At 37.2% G+C, this 20767-nt stretch overlaps 1 protein-coding gene across 4 annotated transcripts in view; it reads left to right on the top strand.

Annotated features, from left to right (window-relative positions):
• Nucleotides 1-20767, top strand: part of EXOC6 (exocyst complex component 6) — an 88900-nt gene that overhangs the window by 60655 nt on the left and 7478 nt on the right. For all 4 annotated transcript variants that reach the window (XM_056494924.1, XM_056494925.1, XM_056494927.1 and 1 more), the window contains one exon: nt 3940-4013. In XM_056494924.1, the coding sequence (XP_056350899.1) occupies nt 3940-4013 (74 nt within the window). The remainder of the gene's footprint in view (nt 1-3939; nt 4014-20767) is intronic.

The raw sequence follows: 20767 nt of genomic DNA, 5'->3' as shown, positions 1-20767 counted from the left end.
CTCCCTCCAGGCGTGTTTGAACAGCTGGAGCATCCAACAGGGCTGCAAAGTGGCTGAGGCCGCTGAGATAGTCACCTGATTCTCTGCTCTTCCTTTAAAAATACTTCTGTCGCTTTGCTGTCCCGCCTGTAATCAATGCTATGAGTCTGGAGTTAAACTGTCTTACTTTAGCTTTGGATTCAAAGTCTGGACTCTGGTTTTTAGTTTCTTCTACTGAATAGCAAAACTGTTTGTCAAGAATTAGGTATTGAATTCCCCAACCAACAGAGAGGCACAAAATATGGATTTTGAGACAGTAACATTTAGACACCTGTAAATAAATCTAGATTTGTGTAGAAATTAAGTGCCATTTACAGTTAAAGATGTCTTACATTCCACTTAGTAGATACAGCCTTTATCTTAAGATCTCCATTAATACTTATGTATATGTTTGTCAATTTTCATATATCCTGTATACAAAATGTAACTATAAGATCAAAGCAAAATATTTAAAAGAAAATGGGCTGAAGTAACCTTTACAACATTTATATTCACCACTATAATTCATGTGTTACCTCCCAGCCTGTTTTTGTATTGCTACATATTTGTTTCATTCAATCCTATCTTCTTTATATTCCTAAACTGCCTGTTACAGGAAGTATGTTGAGATTGTACATATTGAGGACCCACATTGTTCTTGTTCTATATACACAGTATCAGCAAAGCAGAGGAAGAAAAGATATTAATAAAAACCTTGTGAATACCAGACTCATATAGTGTATATTTTCAACTGATTTTTCCCAGACATTTGAGTTTCAGATTCAAGCTGCCAAACAGCCAGTGAATGGCAGTTTAATAGTGATCTTTGCATTTCATTCTCCTATATTATAAAATTCCAGAATGCTTTTATGCACATTAAGCCAAACAACCAACCAACCCCCTACCCCTGCAAATCCTCCTTAAGCCTAGAATGATTGTAGGGGGTGAATATTTTAAAAGATGTATATATGACAGTGTTTCATTATTATCTAGAAAAGGGCCCTTAGGACAAAGACATTAAGAATGTTAATCCTGTTCTTATATCTTCCTAATATGCTGTGCTGTAGAAAATATTTAATTAGCTTTGTAAAATTGTTAGCAAAACTTAAAAGCCCTGTGCTTAGGGCGGAGGGGGAACTGTTGACTGTTACCATAAGTAGATTATCTTTTTGCCCTCTGAACTCATGAAATTATAATAATGAAACAAATTCTATTGTAGTCAACCTGTCAGAGTGTTCCAAATGTGAGAACAAATGTTTGTGCTATAATGAGTGTCCCTAATGTTGTAAATGCATTCATATTATAAAATTGTAGTTTAAGAGAACAAAGCTTATACCACAATTAAGTTTGGTACATTGTGTACTTCTTCTTGTATAGCTGCAATGCTAGTAGGTATTATGCAGAGAAATAAAATTATACTGCATTATTTAATGCATTAGGATAAATTCCAAACTCTCTTAGCCTGATGAGCACAGAAAAGATGCAAATATTTGCCCTGTGGCATGTAAGAGTGTTAAGAGTATTCTGCTGTAGGAAGATATCTCCTGAAGTATAAAGTGCCAAAAGCTATCTGAAAAGACTTTCTGAAGGTCACACTGTTAAGTTATATTTACTTTATTGTTCTCTAACCCTTTTTTTACCATTGATCTTTTTTTTCCCAGTGCTAGCTCCAATAATGGAGTGGCTGGAAGAGCTGAGATACTGGTGGGGAAGCTGGTCACAGTGTACTGTGTATTAACAGAAAGTTAAGATCAGATCAGGTGATTTGATGGGCCTTGCCCTTCTGGTTTAAGGGATGTAGAAAAGACCCCTTCTGACCATCATTAATGTGCTGCCATATCTCACAACTCATGTATCTCTTCTCATCTGTTTGCTGTGGAGCTTTGCTTAGGATTCTCTGCTGGAGTGTGGTGTTCTATTTTAAACTCTGGGTTTGACTGACCTCAGAGCCCAGCTTCACTGTCCTTAAGAAAGGGAAAGAAATGGCACCATGAATTACCTGCAGAAGACAGCTATAGACCCAAGGCCTTTAACCTAGGCTTTTCAGAAGGGTGCCTAAGGTTCCTAGGCTTAGGCACCTTTGTAATTCTGCAGGTTGGTGATTGGTTGGTCTTTGCTGATTTAAGGAGTTTATTATGAGAAAATTCTCCCTATAAAATACCGAGTATAAGGTATGTTTTTTCTACTGTTTTTTAGTTTTCTTTTTTTTTTTTTTTTTAAGGCATGTTCATGGTCAATTAAAATTGCCTGAAAATGCCTCTAAAAATGCCTCTGAGGTGGTCCCTAAGTTGGTGTTACTTATAAAACAGGAAGACCAGACAATTTAACATTCACACTTGAATACAGTAATCAGTGAGCATTTGCTGATGTTACCAATACTTGTCTGTGACATTACTGTGATCTCTCTAGGGCATTTGATTGCTATTTTTTATTTCTTTAGTTGATAAAGGATAAAGCCGTATTGCAGTTGAATTCGTTCTCCTATTACATGACTCTCATGAGATAACTTTTGCACTAGTGTAATACAAATAATAAATTCTACTTCTACTGGTAAAGTTACTACTCTAATACTGTATCCATCTCTTACATCTATTATTTTTAAGTATTCTGAGATGGTCCTAGTAGTTTCTTGTGCCATTTAAGTAAGAGTCTTTATCTAAAATTTTGTTCCATATAATCATTTTTAGACTTGTGAAATAGTCAATCTGAATTCATTAGTCTGCTTTAAATTGAAACCTGCTGCTTTAAATTGAAATAATTCCAGAAGTAAATATTTGAGGCCATTATTTTACCATCGTGCTAGCTCAGTAGTTTTCTGGATTTTACCTCTTCATAATCCACATTTTCTGACTAGCCATTAAAAAAATATACTAAGGATTTAATATTATTTATAAATGTAAGTATTAAGGACAGTAGAGTTTAGCACTGGGTCTGGAAATTGGATACATATGTTTTGTTTCCTCTACCATTGAATGACCTGTTTGTCAGACTTGGAAAAAAATATTCCCTTTCACTGCCTCAGATGATGCTTCTCTAAAGCTGTTGCAGTAGTATCTACTTCGTTTTGTTGAGAGCTCTACCTGAAGGGTATAAGAAAGATACTCTGAAGTTATTTTGAAATAAGATATCTAATCTGAGTGAGGATGCGAAGCAGTGGTTGTTTGTCTTTGTTATTAACTTGTGACTGGGGTAATAACAACAAAAAGTGTATTTATTTTTAGGTTTAACAACTGTTGATCTTTTCTTGATTTAAATAAATAGCTGACTTTCTTTCACTTACTGTGTTGCCACTTTTTGTATTCTGAATATATTTTTGTATTTTATTTTTATAATTTTCAAAGCCAGTTTTGGGTTCAAAATGAACAGAATTTCATTGCTGGTAAGCAGGCTAAAAGGCATGAGCAGGCATTTCAGCTATGCTCTGACTGTGGCACATAGGTCTTTCTACCCATTGTCTACACATGAAACTAAGTCCCACCGTAGTGTTTGTCCTTTAATGCTGTTTGGCTGGAGGTGGAGGTTTTATAGCATGGATGCTGTAACAAAGGCAGATGTTTGAAAATATATTGACAGCCATGGAATTGGTATTATTTTGAAATTCTTCAGTAATCGTGCACCTCAGGCTAAAAAATACCTTGGTTTCTGTGGTTGTAACATTACCACTTAGAATTTTAAGCAAAATTTCTTTAAAAAAAAAAAAGATTTCTTAAGCATAATGCTCCTAAAAGTATTATTCTTTGGGATTTTTGGAAAAACTGTCAAAAGGTTTTTTGTTGGTTTGTTTGGTTTTAATCTCTGTAAGTTATTAAACTAGTCCTATGAAACTATGCTACCTAGCATTTATCTTGCATAGAGCTTGATTTTTTTTGTTAGATTTAAAAAAAAATCTACATCCATAATATTTTAACCTTTTTTTTGCAGTGTTTGCTAGTTCTGAGCCTGTGCCAGGATTCCAGGGAGACACCCTGCAGTTAGCTTTCATCGACCTCAGACAAGTAAGACGCTAGTTGGTGTTTTTTATCCTACTAATTTCCCCTTCTGACCAGTGCTGAAGTTATTAAATTCAAGAACCTTTCATGTTTTTGCATTCCCATGTAATTAGTTGTGAAAAGCAGTTATTTGAAGTGTTGTTAGTGGCACTATTCCCTGTAATTTAGCGTAAAACTGTTTCTCCAGTGTGTGGTTAGGGGGCACTGTGCTACTGGTAGTACCGTTACAGGAGTATTGGATTGAATTTTGGTCCTGAAAATTTTATGAAGATCCTGTGATGCCTTTTTGCAAGAGTGTATGTGTTATCCTGGTGTGTGCTGGTCTGATTCCACTCTGGGCATTTTGCTCCTGTCTACAAAACTACCTCTCTGGGTAGCAGAATTAAACATGAATTATTTAACATTTCCTTTCCTGAATTTGTTACATAGAATTCTTTTAAACTGTTGGAAAGCAGCTTTATTCCAACTCAATGATCTTTATTCTACATAAAATTTAATTTAAATTTAATTTTAAATGCTGTAACATTGGAAGCACTTTTCTACAGATCTTGCCGAAAGAAAGGTTTTCCTGGATTAAAATCTACTAAATCTTTGTAAATTTGGACATTATAACCACTATAATAAATGATGTTCAAAACCTTTTCGTGCTTGAAGTTAGCTTTTACAAAGGATTTATTATTTCACAAAATTGTAAGTGTATGTCTCATTTAAATAGTGAAATGAATCATTAACTTCATGTGGAAGATCTTCAGCCTTCTGCAGATGTTGGTGGTATTTTTCAGTGCCGTTATGAGCCTATCAAAGTCATTTAAAAACAAGAGAAAGTAGAAGGAATTTGATACCAAAATATCTATATAGTGAGAATATTTTTGCTTTTTTAATAATTTAGTAGGTTTTTCACAGCAAGATTATTAAAGGGCATTTCAGAAGGGAAGGCAAAAGTATTCAGATTTCTCCTGGTAGTTACAAAGGACTTCATTGAACTGTCTTTTTAAATGAAGAAGTTAAAAGGTAGAGTTCTCTGTTATGTTCTCACAGTAATGTAATAATGAGCAATACCTCCAGTGGGATAAGTGTGCACTGTGTGAGAAGGATACAGGATTATGGCTACAAGACTTACTCATGCCACAAATCTTGCCTTGACTAGCAGGCTTCCTCGTTTGTATTTTTTTTAAACTCTCCTTTTCTTGTCAGTGTTAAAAGAGACTAAACATCTTCCAATTTGTACTTAGATCACTTCAGTTGAAGGGAAAGGATGTTGAGGCTTTTGCACCATTTCTGCCATCCACCTAAGTGGAATCCTTGCAGGGTCTATGTTTGCAAGAGGGCAGGGCGTGTACATGCTGTAGGAAATAAAGCTTTTCATACATTTTAAGCACTAACTGATGAGTATTAAGGAGGAGTCACTAAAATAGGTATTATGTTGTTTATGATAACTCTTAGTTTATGTTAGCAACTTATATTTAAAATTCTTTTAAGCACTTTATCAAGGATGCTCTGTATGTCATGTGAATTTAATTGACTTAATATGCTTTATAAACAGGAAATGTTTGGGCAACTCTCTATTGGGTTGCAACTGGAACTTGCAGATGTAGAACGGTTCTAGCCTGTTTGGTTTGGTTTGGTTTTTACTATATTTTGGTGTGCATCACCAAAAAGTATTGCAGGCACACATCAAAAACTTCTACCATTTAGTAAAGATTTTCAGTGCTTTCCCTCTTCTCCTTATTTGTGATCCATTTCTGTCTTAATAGGATAGATGACAGTTCTTTTCAAGAATACTTAGAAGGGCAACAGAGCCTTTTTCAGAAGGTTCTTATAAAAGGTCATGCTTCTGTTTTTTAGTTTGAATTTGATACTTCTGCATGAATTGCAGGATATGAAAGATAAGGAAGTAGGTCCAGTGGTCAGGTTTTACCTGCCCACCCGGACTGTGCCCTGAGGTCAAACTCCTGATATTGGCTGTTTGGTACAGAGGAGCTGATGACAGGTAGGGGCTGATACAAGGGGGAAAGCTTGAACCGTATCAAAGCTAAAAGGCAGGAGATTTGGGACTCACTGAGAGACTGTAGCTAAAAGATGGATCAGCAGGATTGCCCTCTTCTTAAAAAGCAGCTGACCTGCAAGGGAAAAGACTTTATCGTCCTGCCAATCACGTGGTTGCTAATGGAAGCCAGTTATCTCAACAACAGCTACTCACTCTGTGCTGTACTAGTGCAATGTGTCAGATTAATGAGGATTGGGCAGTAGGATATTATAGTGTGTTTTACTAACCAAGTAAAGTCACTTACAGGGAGCCAGTTTGGAAGACAGAGAGGAGCTACTCTTGAGTGATTACCACATAGGGAGGAGTAGCTTTGAAAAGAATTGCCATAGGTATTTTCAACCTAACAGTTCTTGGTCCTCTGTCTTTCCCTGAAGACAATGTATAGGCAGCATGTTGTCCCCAGCAAGCCCACTTTCCTTCTTCCTTCCACAGACATAGAAGAGCAAACAGAAACAGCTGGCATGAGAGAGTTGTGTCTAAGAAGACAACAGTAGTTAGTAGCAGGAAGCTCTGAGAGGACAGAAATCACAAAGGAGCAAGCACTCACCAATTGTCCTGTTTGAGCCACCTCTGTCTCTTTATGCTATTATCTACTTAGGCTTTTGTCATACTTTATGCTCTTTAAAGGTCTTTGCAATCTGTAGAAACCCTAGTCAATATAAATTTTTGTGCTATTTCCATAAACACAGTATCTCAGCATCTTACACAGGTGATTTGGTGGGGTTAGCTGATCACACTTGATCATTTAGAAAGAAACTTGCAGCTCCAACTCATTTAGCAGGTAGAAAATTTGGGCAGATTCATGGTTCTGTGCAGCTGCAGTGATTGTGTCATGCCTTATGCCACTTGTCTTAGCATATGACCTGAGGTCACACCTACGTGCACCCTTTGACCCCACTTAAAGCCATTGAGGGGCCATCTCAGCAAGGCAATTATCAAAGTGGCATGTGCTGCTTTACAGAGACTGGTCTCTGGTATCTTGTGAAGATGACCCAACTCTCCTGCAACGTGCATTGTTCTCTAACAATGATTTCTTGCTACTGTCTTTACAGGGAACCTGGGTAAATAGTGCAGTGGCCCAAAGTGAGGGGGAGTAAATTTTGGGGATTTTGCTACTAATTCAGATCTTAGGTCAATTGGAATTAACCTTCTAAAGTAAACAAGTCTTAGTTTGTCCTACTTGAATCGTCTCTGAGGACGAAGCGCAGCCTCTGACATGAATTAGTTTTTTCTTGGTTATGATCTGTTCTCTAGTGCCTAAAGACTAGGGTTACAGTTCTGGAATGTGAGGCAGTTTCTTGTATGTCCTGTACACTTAAGTACTGTGAGGATAAAACATGAATTTTATAATTTGTGTGTTATTCTTTGGAGAGCCAGTGTAGTATGTAGTGGACAAGAACAATCACCTTGTGGTAGGCTGAGAGTTCAGCAGTTGCTGTCTTAGGCCAAATATCCTGATTCTTAACCAGGTGGGTGCTCACCAACACCTATTCTTGAGATCAAATAATTTCCTGCAGAGATATAACTAAGCTGCCAACATAACTTGACTTTCACTTTTGACTTGACAAGTTGTTCCTGATGTTTCTCTCTACCATCAGCACTGCTTAGGGGCTTCTTCCTTTACTGTCTCATCTCAAAGAAGTACTCAACTAGCTTGATGATTTGTGGAATTTCCTTGTTTTGCTGGGTTCTCCTCTGTCCTATCTGTGTTCTTTTGGCACTTAAGTACATGTTGTTAACACCCTCCAGCTGCTGTCAGTGTTGGTCCTGCAATGGGCAACAGTCTCAAGTGAAAATAATCATATGCTGATGGTAACTCCAGAGTTAAGCAACCACAGTAGCAGTATCTCCACCCACATGGCAGAGTTTACAGTCTGATAGTGGTATCCTTCAGATTGGAGACCAAGGGCTGTGATCAACAATGTCCATAAGCTCCACTTAAGCATGGGGGGAAATTTTAGAGGGTTTTCAATAGTTTCTGTTTGTATTTTCTCAGTGTTAGAGATAAATTGGTCACAAAGTCATGACGCAATCAATATGATCAATATATAGAGAGTAATTTATCATAGAAACATTAGAAGATACATTTTTGTCAGACTTTTGTTTATGATGTGTGTAAATAAGCATGTGTCACATCTATGAACTGAAGTTATTTGTAATACACATCTGCATTCCATCTGCAAATTGATACCTGATCTTTAGAAGTATAAGACATTTTCTTCTAATTCTGAATCATTGATACTTTATTGGGTTGCTTATCCATTTCTATTGTAATGTGTTTTCTGGGGAGAACTGTTGTTAACTTTGTGAACTGTAGTTTTCCATCCAACAAATGTAATGTAAATTTATTTGAAAGAGGAAATTGTTATTACTACTTAATATAGCCCTTCTCATTCTTCCCATTCATTACTGAGACTTCTTGTCCTCCTGCTAAACTCAGAAGTAACTCCTTATAGGTAGGAATTGTGTAACAGACCACTGGGCTTCAATCCCAGGCACACGATTTTCTGCCACTAAAGGCAGGGTGACAGTTCGGTTTTCCCCACTGTTATGTTTGCAGTGTTTAATTTGAATTGATTTCCTGTGGCAGTAAATACATTTCAGCTCTGGCTTGTCTCCGATTCCCAAATATGCAGCCTGCCAAAGCTCTTCCATCTGTATTCCCTGTGGAGAATGCTCTTGAGCCCTTCAGTAGACCTCAGAGAGTAAGTTGCAGCCTGTTGGCAAACCTGTTCATCATAACTCTTGGAGGCTGAGGGCTCTAAAGGTGTGGCTTGCCTTTACAGGCTGCCAGCCCACCGAGTGCCTAGGCTTTGAGATTAGTGGGGTACACCCACCCTGACCTCTGTTCTGAGAAAGAGTCTTGAACTGGAAAAAACATCAGGAGTTTTCAAGAGGGAGAAATCTCCACCAGTATGTTTAGGAGCAAGTCTTAAAAACTTCAGAGTTTGAAGATAAAAGTAAGACTTTTTTTTCATAAGGCAACAGTTTGAATTTTTAATTAGAAAGTACTATAGAACATTTCATCTTTTGCTTCCTGAGGGAAATGGTTGCTGAGACTTTCATCTTCACAGAGCCTCTTTCACAATGCTTACTGATCCCTTTCCCCCTGTTATGCACTCCCCAGCTTCTCTGATCAAGCAGAGGAGCATGTTACATCTGTAACATGAAGCCCAGCCTCAGGGTGCTATGTAATGGGATTTGTGCTTCTCTAGTTTTCAGTGCAATGCTGCTTATTTAGCTAAAGAAAGGAGCTCAGGTTTCAGACAGCAACAAAGCAGGAGTTGCATCTCCCTGGATTTCAGAGCATAGATCCTCACTTTGCTGGAGGAGGAAGACAATTCTTCATGGACTTTCCCTTCTCCATAAATTGACTTGGCACTAAGGCAGGAGGGCTTGAGACCCTGTGAGAGAACAGGCACAGGTCGGGGTTCAATATCTCATGTATTTGCATCATACAGTGGTAGCATGCATATGCATGTCTGGGTTTAAAATGACACAGTTATTTGAGTATGACTGCAAGGAAAATATGTGTTACCTGGCTTGCACAATATTTCTTAGAGTACTATATTCTTCCAAGTAAACAGGAATTCTTCACAGAAATGTGGCAACTTGTTTGTAAGTACTTATATTCCCCAATGAAATCTCTTACTTTTGATTTCTCCTTCTCAGCTAGGTTCTGCAAAGCCTGTAGTTAATCACAGTAGGCTCAGATCACAAGCTGTGTGTATAGATATTTGTGAGGAAGATCTCAATCAGTGCTCTGTACACAGAGACAAGCTAGCTCATTACTAGGATGGGATTTATACCTGCCAGCTGGTAAGAATTAGGAAGCTTAGGAAACAAATGCACAGAAATTAGCAGCAGGGGGTTAAAAAACAAGCATGGCTTTGGATCCACTATCTTGATAAGGATTTGCAGAATCAAAGCAGAATGGCAAGTTAGTAATTTCCTGGTAGTAAGTATTCCTACCCTGTTAGTGCCAGAAACTAAAAGCACACATGCCGGGCATTAGGTGTCTGTATTCTTTGGGACATTAAATCATTCATCAAATTTAGAGCAAAACAGATTGTACCAGTTCATCTAGATGCTCATTTTTCAGCAGAGAAATGTAAATAACATGCTGATCATACTTGAGCATACTTGAAAACAGGTTTGAAAACCTCAGTGTACAAATGTTGTTACTTCACTTCACTAGCTCTATCAATACCTCACTTAACAAAAATGATATACCTATGGCCATTTAACTACAAGATGCCCTATTCCATCTGTGGCAAAAACCTTAGCAGTTTCTCCAAATGAATGTATAGTATATTGTGCACAAAAGGCTATGAGGTGTAAAGGTGTAATGCATAAACAGAATGCTATCTCTTAAATGACAGTAAAGAATGGCATAAGTACCTAAATCATGGAAGTTATAAAAAATTAGAAAATTTGTTGTTTTTTTAAGCTAGTTAATTTAAGGGTACAGTTCTCTGAGTTCTCCTCTTACTTAGCAAGATACACACAGGAGTTAAATGAGCCAACAAGAAATCTGTACTGTGTATTTAGAAACTACACAGAACTTGTGAAGCACTGACTCAGCCTGACTTAGAGACCTGCAGATAACAGTTTTTGAATAAGAACATAAGCCTTAGTTAGAGCATTTTTTGTTATTTTTAGGTGAATTTATAATTTTGGGAGCTGAGATAGGAAATCACATTGTTCTCATTTGTGCAGGTGAAACTCTTGACTTAGAACTGTTCAGGGGAGTTTCATCTTCTAAATGCTACCATCATGGAAATCACTAGAAGTTTTACTGAAGAGGTTGATCAAAGAAGATATGAAGAAAAAAAAAAACAAAGTAGAAAAGAAAAAGTTGGCAAAAGCTGCTGTCAAGACTATTTAGATGGACATATCTGGATCCCTGTTTGAATACTACCAACTGTCACATTTAATCAGCTTTGAGCTCTTCTTGGTCATCATTACTTTTTCAAGACACTGTTTAGAAATAGTTAATCAATTAATTCAAAACCTACAGAGCTGTTGTTATGATGAAAACTTCATATCTCTGGAAAACCTTTCCAATCAAGAAAGCTCATCCCATAGTTGCAGAGAAGTTTCTACAAGACTGGGAACTAAATGGAACTAAATTTTATCCTCGGTAGTTGAAGTGAAATCCCGAGAATACTCTGCACATAATGTTAGAACCTGAAGGCTTCTGTTTTCTTGGGCATGACACTAAATTTCGCTAGTAACTGGCATGCTGTGGAACACTCTGTGAAGCAGGCATTTCCAATGACATGAGAGAAGCCACTAAATAAGCTTTATGTGGAAAAGGTTTTATTTTTTTGCAAAAGGCTCTGTTGGTAGCAAAGTTTCAGAAGGTTCACTTCCAGATAATTTCTCAATTAACAAATATTTTTTTTTAATTAGAAGTTGATTTATATGCCTGTTTGTGAAATCCTACTTACCCTTCAAGTCACTGATACACATTGCATTCAGTGAAAGTTATTCAGTGTAATGAAGATTCTCTTCAGTTATTCTTCTGCTAGCAGTTTTGCTCCCATCCAGTCCTTGCCTTTGTCATGTAAGAAATTATGTACGTGCAAGGAAGAAAGATTTGAGTGCACAACTTTCCAAAGTTTGTGAATACATTATCAAGCTGTTCTCTTCCTGCTGACAGCCAGTTGCTGCAAGATCTCCACCATTGTGTCTTGGCCCTTCTGTAGCCCTGAGCTGATGGGTGGAGTTCAGTTTTGGAGCCCCCATGTCCCCAACACTTCCTCTGAATTCTGTGAGCAATATGTGGTTCCTGTGAGTAATGAATAAGCATTGTTAATTGAGCAACACAAGAGAGGAAAATTACTGGTTTTCTTCAAGTTACATGTTATTTGTATTCTCTTAACATTTTTAAGTCCTAGTCTCCCATTGGGGAGCCCTGGAGGTGCATTCTCCAGTCTTATATAAACTGGTAGTACCACTGGTATGTAGCATGTACTAGGCAGCACTACTAACCCTTTAACCCTACAGGTTTGCCTTCAGTATTTTTTCAGTTGCATCAATCAACATACTTAGGTTCCATTCCTTTTCTAAATTATCTGTCAATCACATGCAGCAGACAGAATACCCCATTTTTTTTTCCTTTTGCTAGTTTCTTCTGTGAAAAAGAAAGTCCATCTCATGTTTGGAGGTCACTGCAGGGCAAATACAAAATCCAGTAAAATCAAAGGAATCTTTTACATCAGGAAAACAAAACTTTTTCTCTGCTTCAGGTCAGTAACACACAAGGAAGGAATTGCATGGACATAGTAAGGCAATGACTTGAATTGATGAAATGTAGTTAATGAATGTTTATTCATTTGGATCATAATATTTTAGGAAAAAAGATCATATTTTCAAAAGTGTTTGTATATGGTGTACCATAGTATCACACTGATCTGCAGTTGGCTGTCTTAGAACTGCAGAAATACAAATTAAAAAGCATTGCGCTGTCTAGCTAGACTGCCTTCAGTCAGTCAGTGAAATTTGGGAGATTAAGTTAATACAAAGATACCAATAGCTGGCAAAAGAAATCATTGAATTTCATCCTGGTTTGTTACAACTGGTTTCTGGACAAGGTGCACTAGTATTGTAAGCAATATGGCTGAACCAGCATGTTCTTAGGCACAGTTTATCATATATGCTAACCTTTATGGCTCTCATGGAGCAATTTATCTTTTTATAAATTGTGGTATTTTAAAGAATATTGAAATACCAAAATTCAGATTGGCATATAGGTTGTGTCCCCCTTGCAGAGGAGGACTTTCTCCATTAGTAACAAAGGAATAGCGCAACTTAAAAGACCCTGCAATTACAGAAAGTGTAAATGAAGAGTGAATAATAACAGAAATGCAGAAATAAGTCAAAATATGAGTAGATGGAAGCACTAGATCATGGGGAGAAAAGAAGAACATAAAAATACGTAATGAGGGAAAAAAAAGATATAAAGTTAATTTGTGTCTGTAAATGTACTTTATTATTCTTACCCTTTTCTTTCTGTGTTTATAATTTTCCATGGTTTATGTTGAGATCCAGTAAGAACATATATTTTTTAAAGAGTAGAAATTTGAAGGGATGTTTTCACCCAAAGAAAGGAGTTTCAGTACACAGTTTATGATGTATAGAGTCCAGAATACCATCAGTTTGCCTTAGTCCCAGGAGAACTCAAGCTTTCCCAGTTTCAGTAGTGTGCCTCCAGGAAATCGTTCAGAAGGACACATAATTAGCCCACACTCTTCAGCGTGCACAGTGTAACTTGATGCAGTTAAACCAGAAGACAGTTTTCATCTTTTGACCCTGTGTCAAATGTGTCAGTTGAGTAGCTTACCTGAGATCTGTAAGACAACATAGGCCAACAGACATTTTCCCATAGAAAGGAACATACAGTAGGACACACACACAAAACCACAATTTTAAACCTGACTTATTTTCAGAGTAACGGAAAAAGTGGCCATTATGAGTGGCACAGATCAGTGCATTCAGAGTCTGTTTCTTTTTGCCATTGTGAAGTTTAGAGAAAAATGTTTGCCCTTGCTTAGGATGTATGAAAAGGACATTAAAAGTGGCTTTCACTTTAGGTACTTACAAGATACTATGTCCTTGGAAGGATGAATGTCATACTATAATTCCAGTGCACATCCAAATGATAGTTCTGGGAATGGTAAATTGTTTAGTGTAGTGTCTGTGTCTTGCATCCATTAGCATGCAGAATAATTGAAAAAGTTCACAGTGAAATGGAATAATGCTGAATAACTCCTAGATAGAAATGCCCTGGTAACTGTGTAGGATGGGATGGTGGTGGTGATTTGTGTGTGTCAGGGTGTGGCAGTTGCAGGGGGGACCTGCGTAACTGGTAGAGAAGGCACAAGTTGAAAACTCAAATGACACTGTAAAACAGCCCTCATAGCTTAATTAAATAAAACCAATAATGCGATTTAAACTTCTTTGAGTTAAAATTACTTTAATAAGGGTGTTAATTACTAGAGGATTAACACTGCTTACATGTGATAATAGATCTAGTCAGTCAATAAAGGGTGAGAATAATGTTCGTTTAAGAAGCAAAAGAATCTAACACAGGATTACTCACTAGAAAGGGATAACATTTCAAAGTGGCAAGTAAAAATCAGGGGAAGATGTTTTCAAATTGCAGGAGGCATTAGAGGCTGAATTTTGCCATCATTGCTCAGCAAAAGTTCCACGTGTACTGGGATCTGTTGGAGCTAAAATATGAAGAGTAATTATTGCAAATGACATATGAAATAATTTGTAATTACTCGGTCTTCCAGAAGAATAATAAGAAACAATTTTTTAGATAAAACATTTAAGTAAAATATCGTCTATAGAATTGAGGACAAAATGCATAATCTAAAGGGAAAAAAGCCCTATCATCTAAGGAGAATAATTTCTTGGAGATGTATTTCTTAGAAAAGAAATTATATTGGATTATTGCCCTTAAGCAAAATGGGGTTTTTCCTAATATGTTTGCAAACAACAGCCAAAGGAGAGAGATCTTTTACAAAAACTCAGTTTAAAAGAAGGAAATTTTTAGGTATCCAGGTTGCAACTTGCTGGGCTTGGAAGACTTTGTTAAACCAGGTTATCTAGACAACAAGTTAACAAAACAAAACCAGGATTTTATATGGGCTGTAGTATTTGCTAAAATGTTTTGTGAGTCATTTGATAGATACAAATAGGGAAGTAAATACTTTCTTGTAGAGGAAAGTGAAGGTTATCCACGAAAGAATATGAAAGTTTTTTCCTAGTGATTTTGGCTTTCCTTTCAACTTGTCTCTATTTACATTCCTGAGCTACTGATTGTGGAATTCCTTGTCCAGAGGTTCTCAGGTCTAGCATAGCTTTCCCTAAGGGATGTAACTTCATCTGCTATACAGGGTGGTTATGCAGCCATACCCTGAGTGCACTACTTTGGAAGAAATAACTATCTGTTTACAGTAAACTCATGATGGCCACATCGGTAAGTATCTGTGCCTTATGGATTGCACTGGATTTTTGTTTTTGGATGCAAACAAAATTATGCTGTTTTGTGGCCTATTATGTCTTGTATTTCAGTGGCTTTTCACATATTCTAGCTCAGCACCCAAGATCAGCTGAGATACTTTATTGAGCAGTTGCTGTATTTGTATCTGCTTCTGCAGAAGTTTTCATATATAAAAATTCTTTATATATAAAATTCTGAGTATTTTGATGGCTGCCTAAGAGAAGAATCTGGCACACTGTGGCTGTAATTTTTTATTTTAGATGTGCAGCTTTTGAGAAATGCACAGATGCTAAAAGAAACTAAACCAAAAGAAGGTTGTTAATTAAAAAAATAATTACTCTGTTGTGTTGAAGCAAACTGTTTCCCCTTACCTACTGTAGAATCTCAGGTTATCTCAATGGAAATTATGTGATTCTTAGTACACACTGCAGATCATGGACATGTGGAGACCAATTGCTGCAGATTCAAGAGTACTCATAAACCTTATAGACCTGATGTGTAATCTCCTGTTAAGGTGAATCCATTGCTGCAGCAATGTAATTTCAGCTTATTTCGTAGATGTAATTTTCTCTGGTGTTTTTGTCCAAGTCAGACTATGACAAGAAATGACTGGAAAGTTGGGAGAGGGAAATGCTCTGTTTACTGAATCCCTAGTTCCCAGCAGTGCCCATACTGGCGATGTTCTGGGTCTGTTCTTTAGCTGCAGCTTCCCACAAAGAGCTGAAGTCTTCTCTTCCTCTGTAAGCACAAAACTGATGCCATGGAGCTGTGCCCCATGCTCACTTGTCTTCCCATAGGCATCAGTTTGCATTTGCATGCCAGGACTGTGTATCTAAAGCTCCTTCCTTCAATCCTAGAAGTAACTGGACTAAATTTAAACTTGGAGTTGTATACTGGGCAGACCACTGCAGATGATTAGTTCTCGGGTGCAGCGCCTGACTGTCTAGATTAGGTGTGCGTGTATACAAGGACAGTTCTGGGGCAGTTAAAACCAGCATTTGTGATAGTGACTTCTTGTGGCATGGTGTATATACATACTTGTAAGACTGTAGACATCTGGAGTTACTCTTATGGATAGTGCTAAATATTAAATGTGACAGTTGGGACAAGAGTGTTCAATTCCAGAATGGAAATGAAAGAGAATGTGTTTTGTGTTTGAATTTTATGCTAGTTACACTAAATTAGATTAATTTAAATTTAAGGATACTCTGCCTCATCATATGCTATTTATGGCATTATTTCATAGATGAGTGAATGGTCTAAAGCAAACCTGTTGTTGTGGGTCTTGTGCAAGTAAAAAGAAGTGCCTGTAGAAAATTAAAGATTAGATAAACTAAAATATAAAATTTTGTTTTGAAATGTCAGTATTTAAGTACTACTGGAAAACCTGTGTTTAAAAAAACAACCAGAAGCCAAGTGAAAATGCCAGCTGAGATTTAACTGTGCTATATTAAATGATTCATAATTTTTACAGTTGAAATTGTGTTTTCAGAGTCTCATTCAGGTGAGAAGCAGATGGTCTGTTTTGGGGGCTGCACTTGTCACCCCCATGTGCTGTTTGAGTGTGTACACCTCTGCGTCAGGAACTCAAAACTAGAAGAAATGGTGAATGACCTGACCATTGCATAATACACAATTTTTAATCCACACAAATTTTGCCATTGACATAGTTTTATGCTTTGTCTGAAGGGACTTTGTGTACGGACTAACACGCTTGACAGGAGCAATTTGGCCCGAGCCCGTGCCCTCTGGAGCCTGACTGTCTGCCAGGCTCCTGCTTTTCAAACTCTTCCCTGCTTCTAGACTCAAAAGATGGTTCTTTTGCTACTAGTCCAGCTTATTCTTTAATGATGAAGAGCAACACACTTCATAATAAACATTTTCACTGTAATTAAAGAAATCTTCTTTGAAGAGGTATTTCTTGTTGCTGTACTGTGTGTTTCATAGGGCTTAGCTATTTACATTTGTCTCAGAAACTACTTTTCTGTGTCTTCAGATGTTACATCTTGGGCTGCTTGAAGTTTTAATGGGATTTGTAAAAATTATACATTGTGAATGTTTTTCTGGTTATGGTAACAGCAACAAGCTTGTTCACGTGACTTCAACAGCAAGTATTCTATTTTGTAGGCAAGCCTAAGTTCATTTGGAGTGCCAAAGAGTAAAACAAAAAACATCATGAATGTAACAAGACCAGGCATCTCTCAAAATGTACCACAAAGTCCAGATTTTAAGGAAGAGTTCTGCCCTTCGCAAGGATTTTTTCATATAAAAGATACATGAATACTTCTGTTATAAGAAAGAACTTCTGTTTTTTCTTAGCATAGCAACAAATCCCAATGGTTTAGCTGTCATAACATTATACATTGTACATTTATGAATGTGTTGAAGATTGTATCCCAACACTCAAGATAGTGACAGATAAAATTTCACTGATAAATTTGAAACAGATGGTAGATTTAAATACAAAATTGTTTCATTCTTGTGAAAATTTCAATGTCCTAAATTTAGACACAATTTCTAAATGCATAGTGCTTAAAAGAAAAACGAACATTTTAATGCAGTGGCTTAAAAACTGAAAGACGCTGCCTTTCTAACACAGACTATCCTTCCTTTGAAAATCCAGGGCTCAGTTTTCAAAGCATTGTCTAGGAATTTAGCCTGCGACCCCCATTGACACTAATGGGAATTGCATAGTAAGTCCCCATAACATCACTTTGAAAATCCATTTGTTGTACCAAAAAATAGCATAAGCTACAGGGAGACATTCACAGATCAAGAGATCAGTGTACACTTTGAAATACAAGACCAGTGTACGTTATTTCAGTTATGTGATCAGCAGAGGGGATTCTGAAATTCACCACATTCACAAAATAAGTCACCAGGTCTAAATAAAACAAAATATTTTGGCAAGTGGCAGGCAGACTTGCTAACCAGGCTAACAAGATGTTTGTCAGCAGTAATGAACACCTACTGATCAAGTGATAATTGTGTTTGGTTGGTACAGTGTTATTCTACAGTTAGCAAACTGCCTTTTTTTCTTTCAAACTGGACTTAGGTATCTATATTTTAAGTAGTTCTGTTGTTCCTTTGAAACCAAGGAATGTTCAGAGTAAACAAGACTTGTCTTTGTCCAGTTTTGATTCTGATCCTTGTCCTTTATGTTTTGTTTTCCAATTTAGTAAGTGCTCTCATGGTGTGCATGCTTTAATTAACAGGAGCATAACTTGGTGAATAATGATGGTGTTATCTTCATGGTCATGCAGACAGTTTGTGTTGGAAATAGGTCTATACCTGTGTAGCATATGTTCATGTATACGTGTGCATGAAACCTAAGCAAAGATTTAAAAAGTGTTGTTGTTGTTGTGTAGCTGTGTTAACTGCAGTGCCTATGAGTCCCAGTCATGGACGATGGCCCCATTATGCTGGGCAGAATAGAAATAAGTGTTTTAACAAAAGCAAGACAGTGCTGCCTCAGAGTTCCCCAAAGCAATGAGATTATAGCTCCACTGAAAGGTTAATGTTATGTCAGAGATTATGAAACAGCAACTATTCTGGTTGACAGGCTTCCTTCTGGGTCCTGAAAGCCATTTGTCCTCCTTAAAACAGGGTGGGGTGGGTTGGTACAGTGTGAGCTCCCTGGAGTGGGAAATGTTGAGGACTGGAACATTTGTGAGTGGCTTTTGTGAGTTTATTGTGTTTAAAATGAAAAAGTCACCTTCATGTTTGGTGCTTTTTAGCTCCAAAGCCCAATAGAAGTAGAAATACTAATGTGTTTGCTCTTCCTTTATCTTGGTGACTTAAATGATACATAGCTAGCAATGGTTGGGGTTTTTTTCCTAGGGCAAAAGCTGTGCATTCTCAAGGAAAAAATTGTAATGTTACTTCTGTATTCTTTCCTAAGAAAAGATTGGGTGTAGCTTGCAGTTGTATATGCTTGGCACTATTAATTTCTCAGAAGAGTTCACCGTATTCTAGGCTTTGGGTTTTTTTTAATTAAAGAGGTCAAAATCCATTATATCAAAATTTCAAAGAATTTACCAATTAGCTGTAGTCTGTGATGCCCAGCAGGTGGCTTTTATACTATTAAAGGGAGATTGTTTCCATCTCTGATCAAAGGGAAAGCAAAACAAAAGAAAATATAGAATATTTTGCTGTACACAATGCAAACCACATGCTGTGTAAATTATGTGAAAACTGTACATGAGAGACTGCTCAGTCATCCCACTTCAAGAAAAAGTTCTGTATATTTTCACACTGGTCCTCACAAGGATTTCAATGGTAATGTCTAAATCTGTTTAGATTACTGATTAGCTGAGAAGGTTAGGCAGCTTGCTATTTCCTAAAATGAGGACTTTAGCATTTTTCTTATTTAAAAGTAAAAGTAAAAATGTACAATTAAGTAGATAATGAATTTACTAGAAGTGAAATTAGAAAAAGCTGAGCATGCTGGAATGTTTCAAGACGCAAAAAAATTCCAATTTGCACTTTTCAATGAATCTAAACTTCCCCGATTTTTGCCTACTTAAAAGAATGTTTGTGACCTTTTGACCCTTTTGTTATCCCTTACTCAGAAAGGCCTTTATTCTGTAAGACTTAGGTATAAAAAAATAAAAAGAGCATTAATGGCGTAACAGTCCTTTCTGATCACCCTGTGTAAGATGTTTATGCAAAGTGTCAATAGAAGCAATTGGCCTAACAGTGTGACAACCTGCTTTGCTTGGAAATGGGCTAATCTCCTGTTTGGGTTATCCAGAGGTCAGGTAAGGATTTCTTTTTTCGCACTCCCCGTAGCGCATGGGTACATAACCTGCAAACACTACAGGGCAGAAATCAGAAGCAATTGAGCCCAGGGATGCCACAAAGCATTTTTAGTTAATCCTGACTGGTTTGCTTCTCCTGATTTTTTTTTTTTTCTTCTGCCTTCTTTTACTTTTTCCATTCCTAGTCCCATCCCAGAGAGTCTGCTTGAGCGTATAACACATAATGATGACAGAGACTCTACCAATTTCATTATTTGCTGCTTCACTGTGTTGCTTTTTTTCTTTTTTTTTTTTTTTTTTTCAAACAGGCATCATCCCACTCTTTTTTGAAGTTCACGTGGAAACCTACTTTAAATCTCAGTTTTTGAGGGCTGCCCCCTTTGCCCTGTCACAGCAGGCTGGAACTCAATAAGAGCTCAGGCAAGCGTAGCGGGCCGGGCAATGGGCCTTAGCGGGCTGCACGCTGTGAACTCCTGCCTCACTGAATCAGCTTCTGTGTGTTTTTATAACTGCCTTTTTTTTCCCTGTTAATTATGCCCCAAGGCTGTGGAAAGACAGCATTTATCTGTTTCAACAGACTAAGCAGCAAGTGTTCTGACATGTTTATCAGGCAAATTGTACCTGACAAAAGGTAATTACACATGCAATCAAGTCCAGAAGTAACTGGGTGATTAGGGGTTAATAAACTGTTTAGCATAAAAAATATTCAGGTTGTGAGCAAGGAGAGTGGGCCAGAACTGACATAACTGACAGTGATATATTAAAAGAACTACTTTTCTTTGGATGGAATATTTGACTTTACTGAAAGGTAAGTGGGAAATTAAGTGTACAACTCAGTTTTATCTCCAGCTCCTGAAGCACTGGTGCCATTTGTACAACCAAAGATACTTGCTGATGCTCATGCTGCTTCAGAAGAGATTTCAACTTGCACCAT

Source organism: Oenanthe melanoleuca, chromosome 6, assembly GCF_029582105.1.
Source record: "Oenanthe melanoleuca isolate GR-GAL-2019-014 chromosome 6, OMel1.0, whole genome shotgun sequence".
NCBI lineage: Eukaryota > Metazoa > Chordata > Aves > Passeriformes > Muscicapidae > Oenanthe > Oenanthe melanoleuca.
The sequence above is the reverse complement of the archived record's forward strand: the minus strand, read 5'-3'. Positions and strand labels throughout refer to the sequence as shown.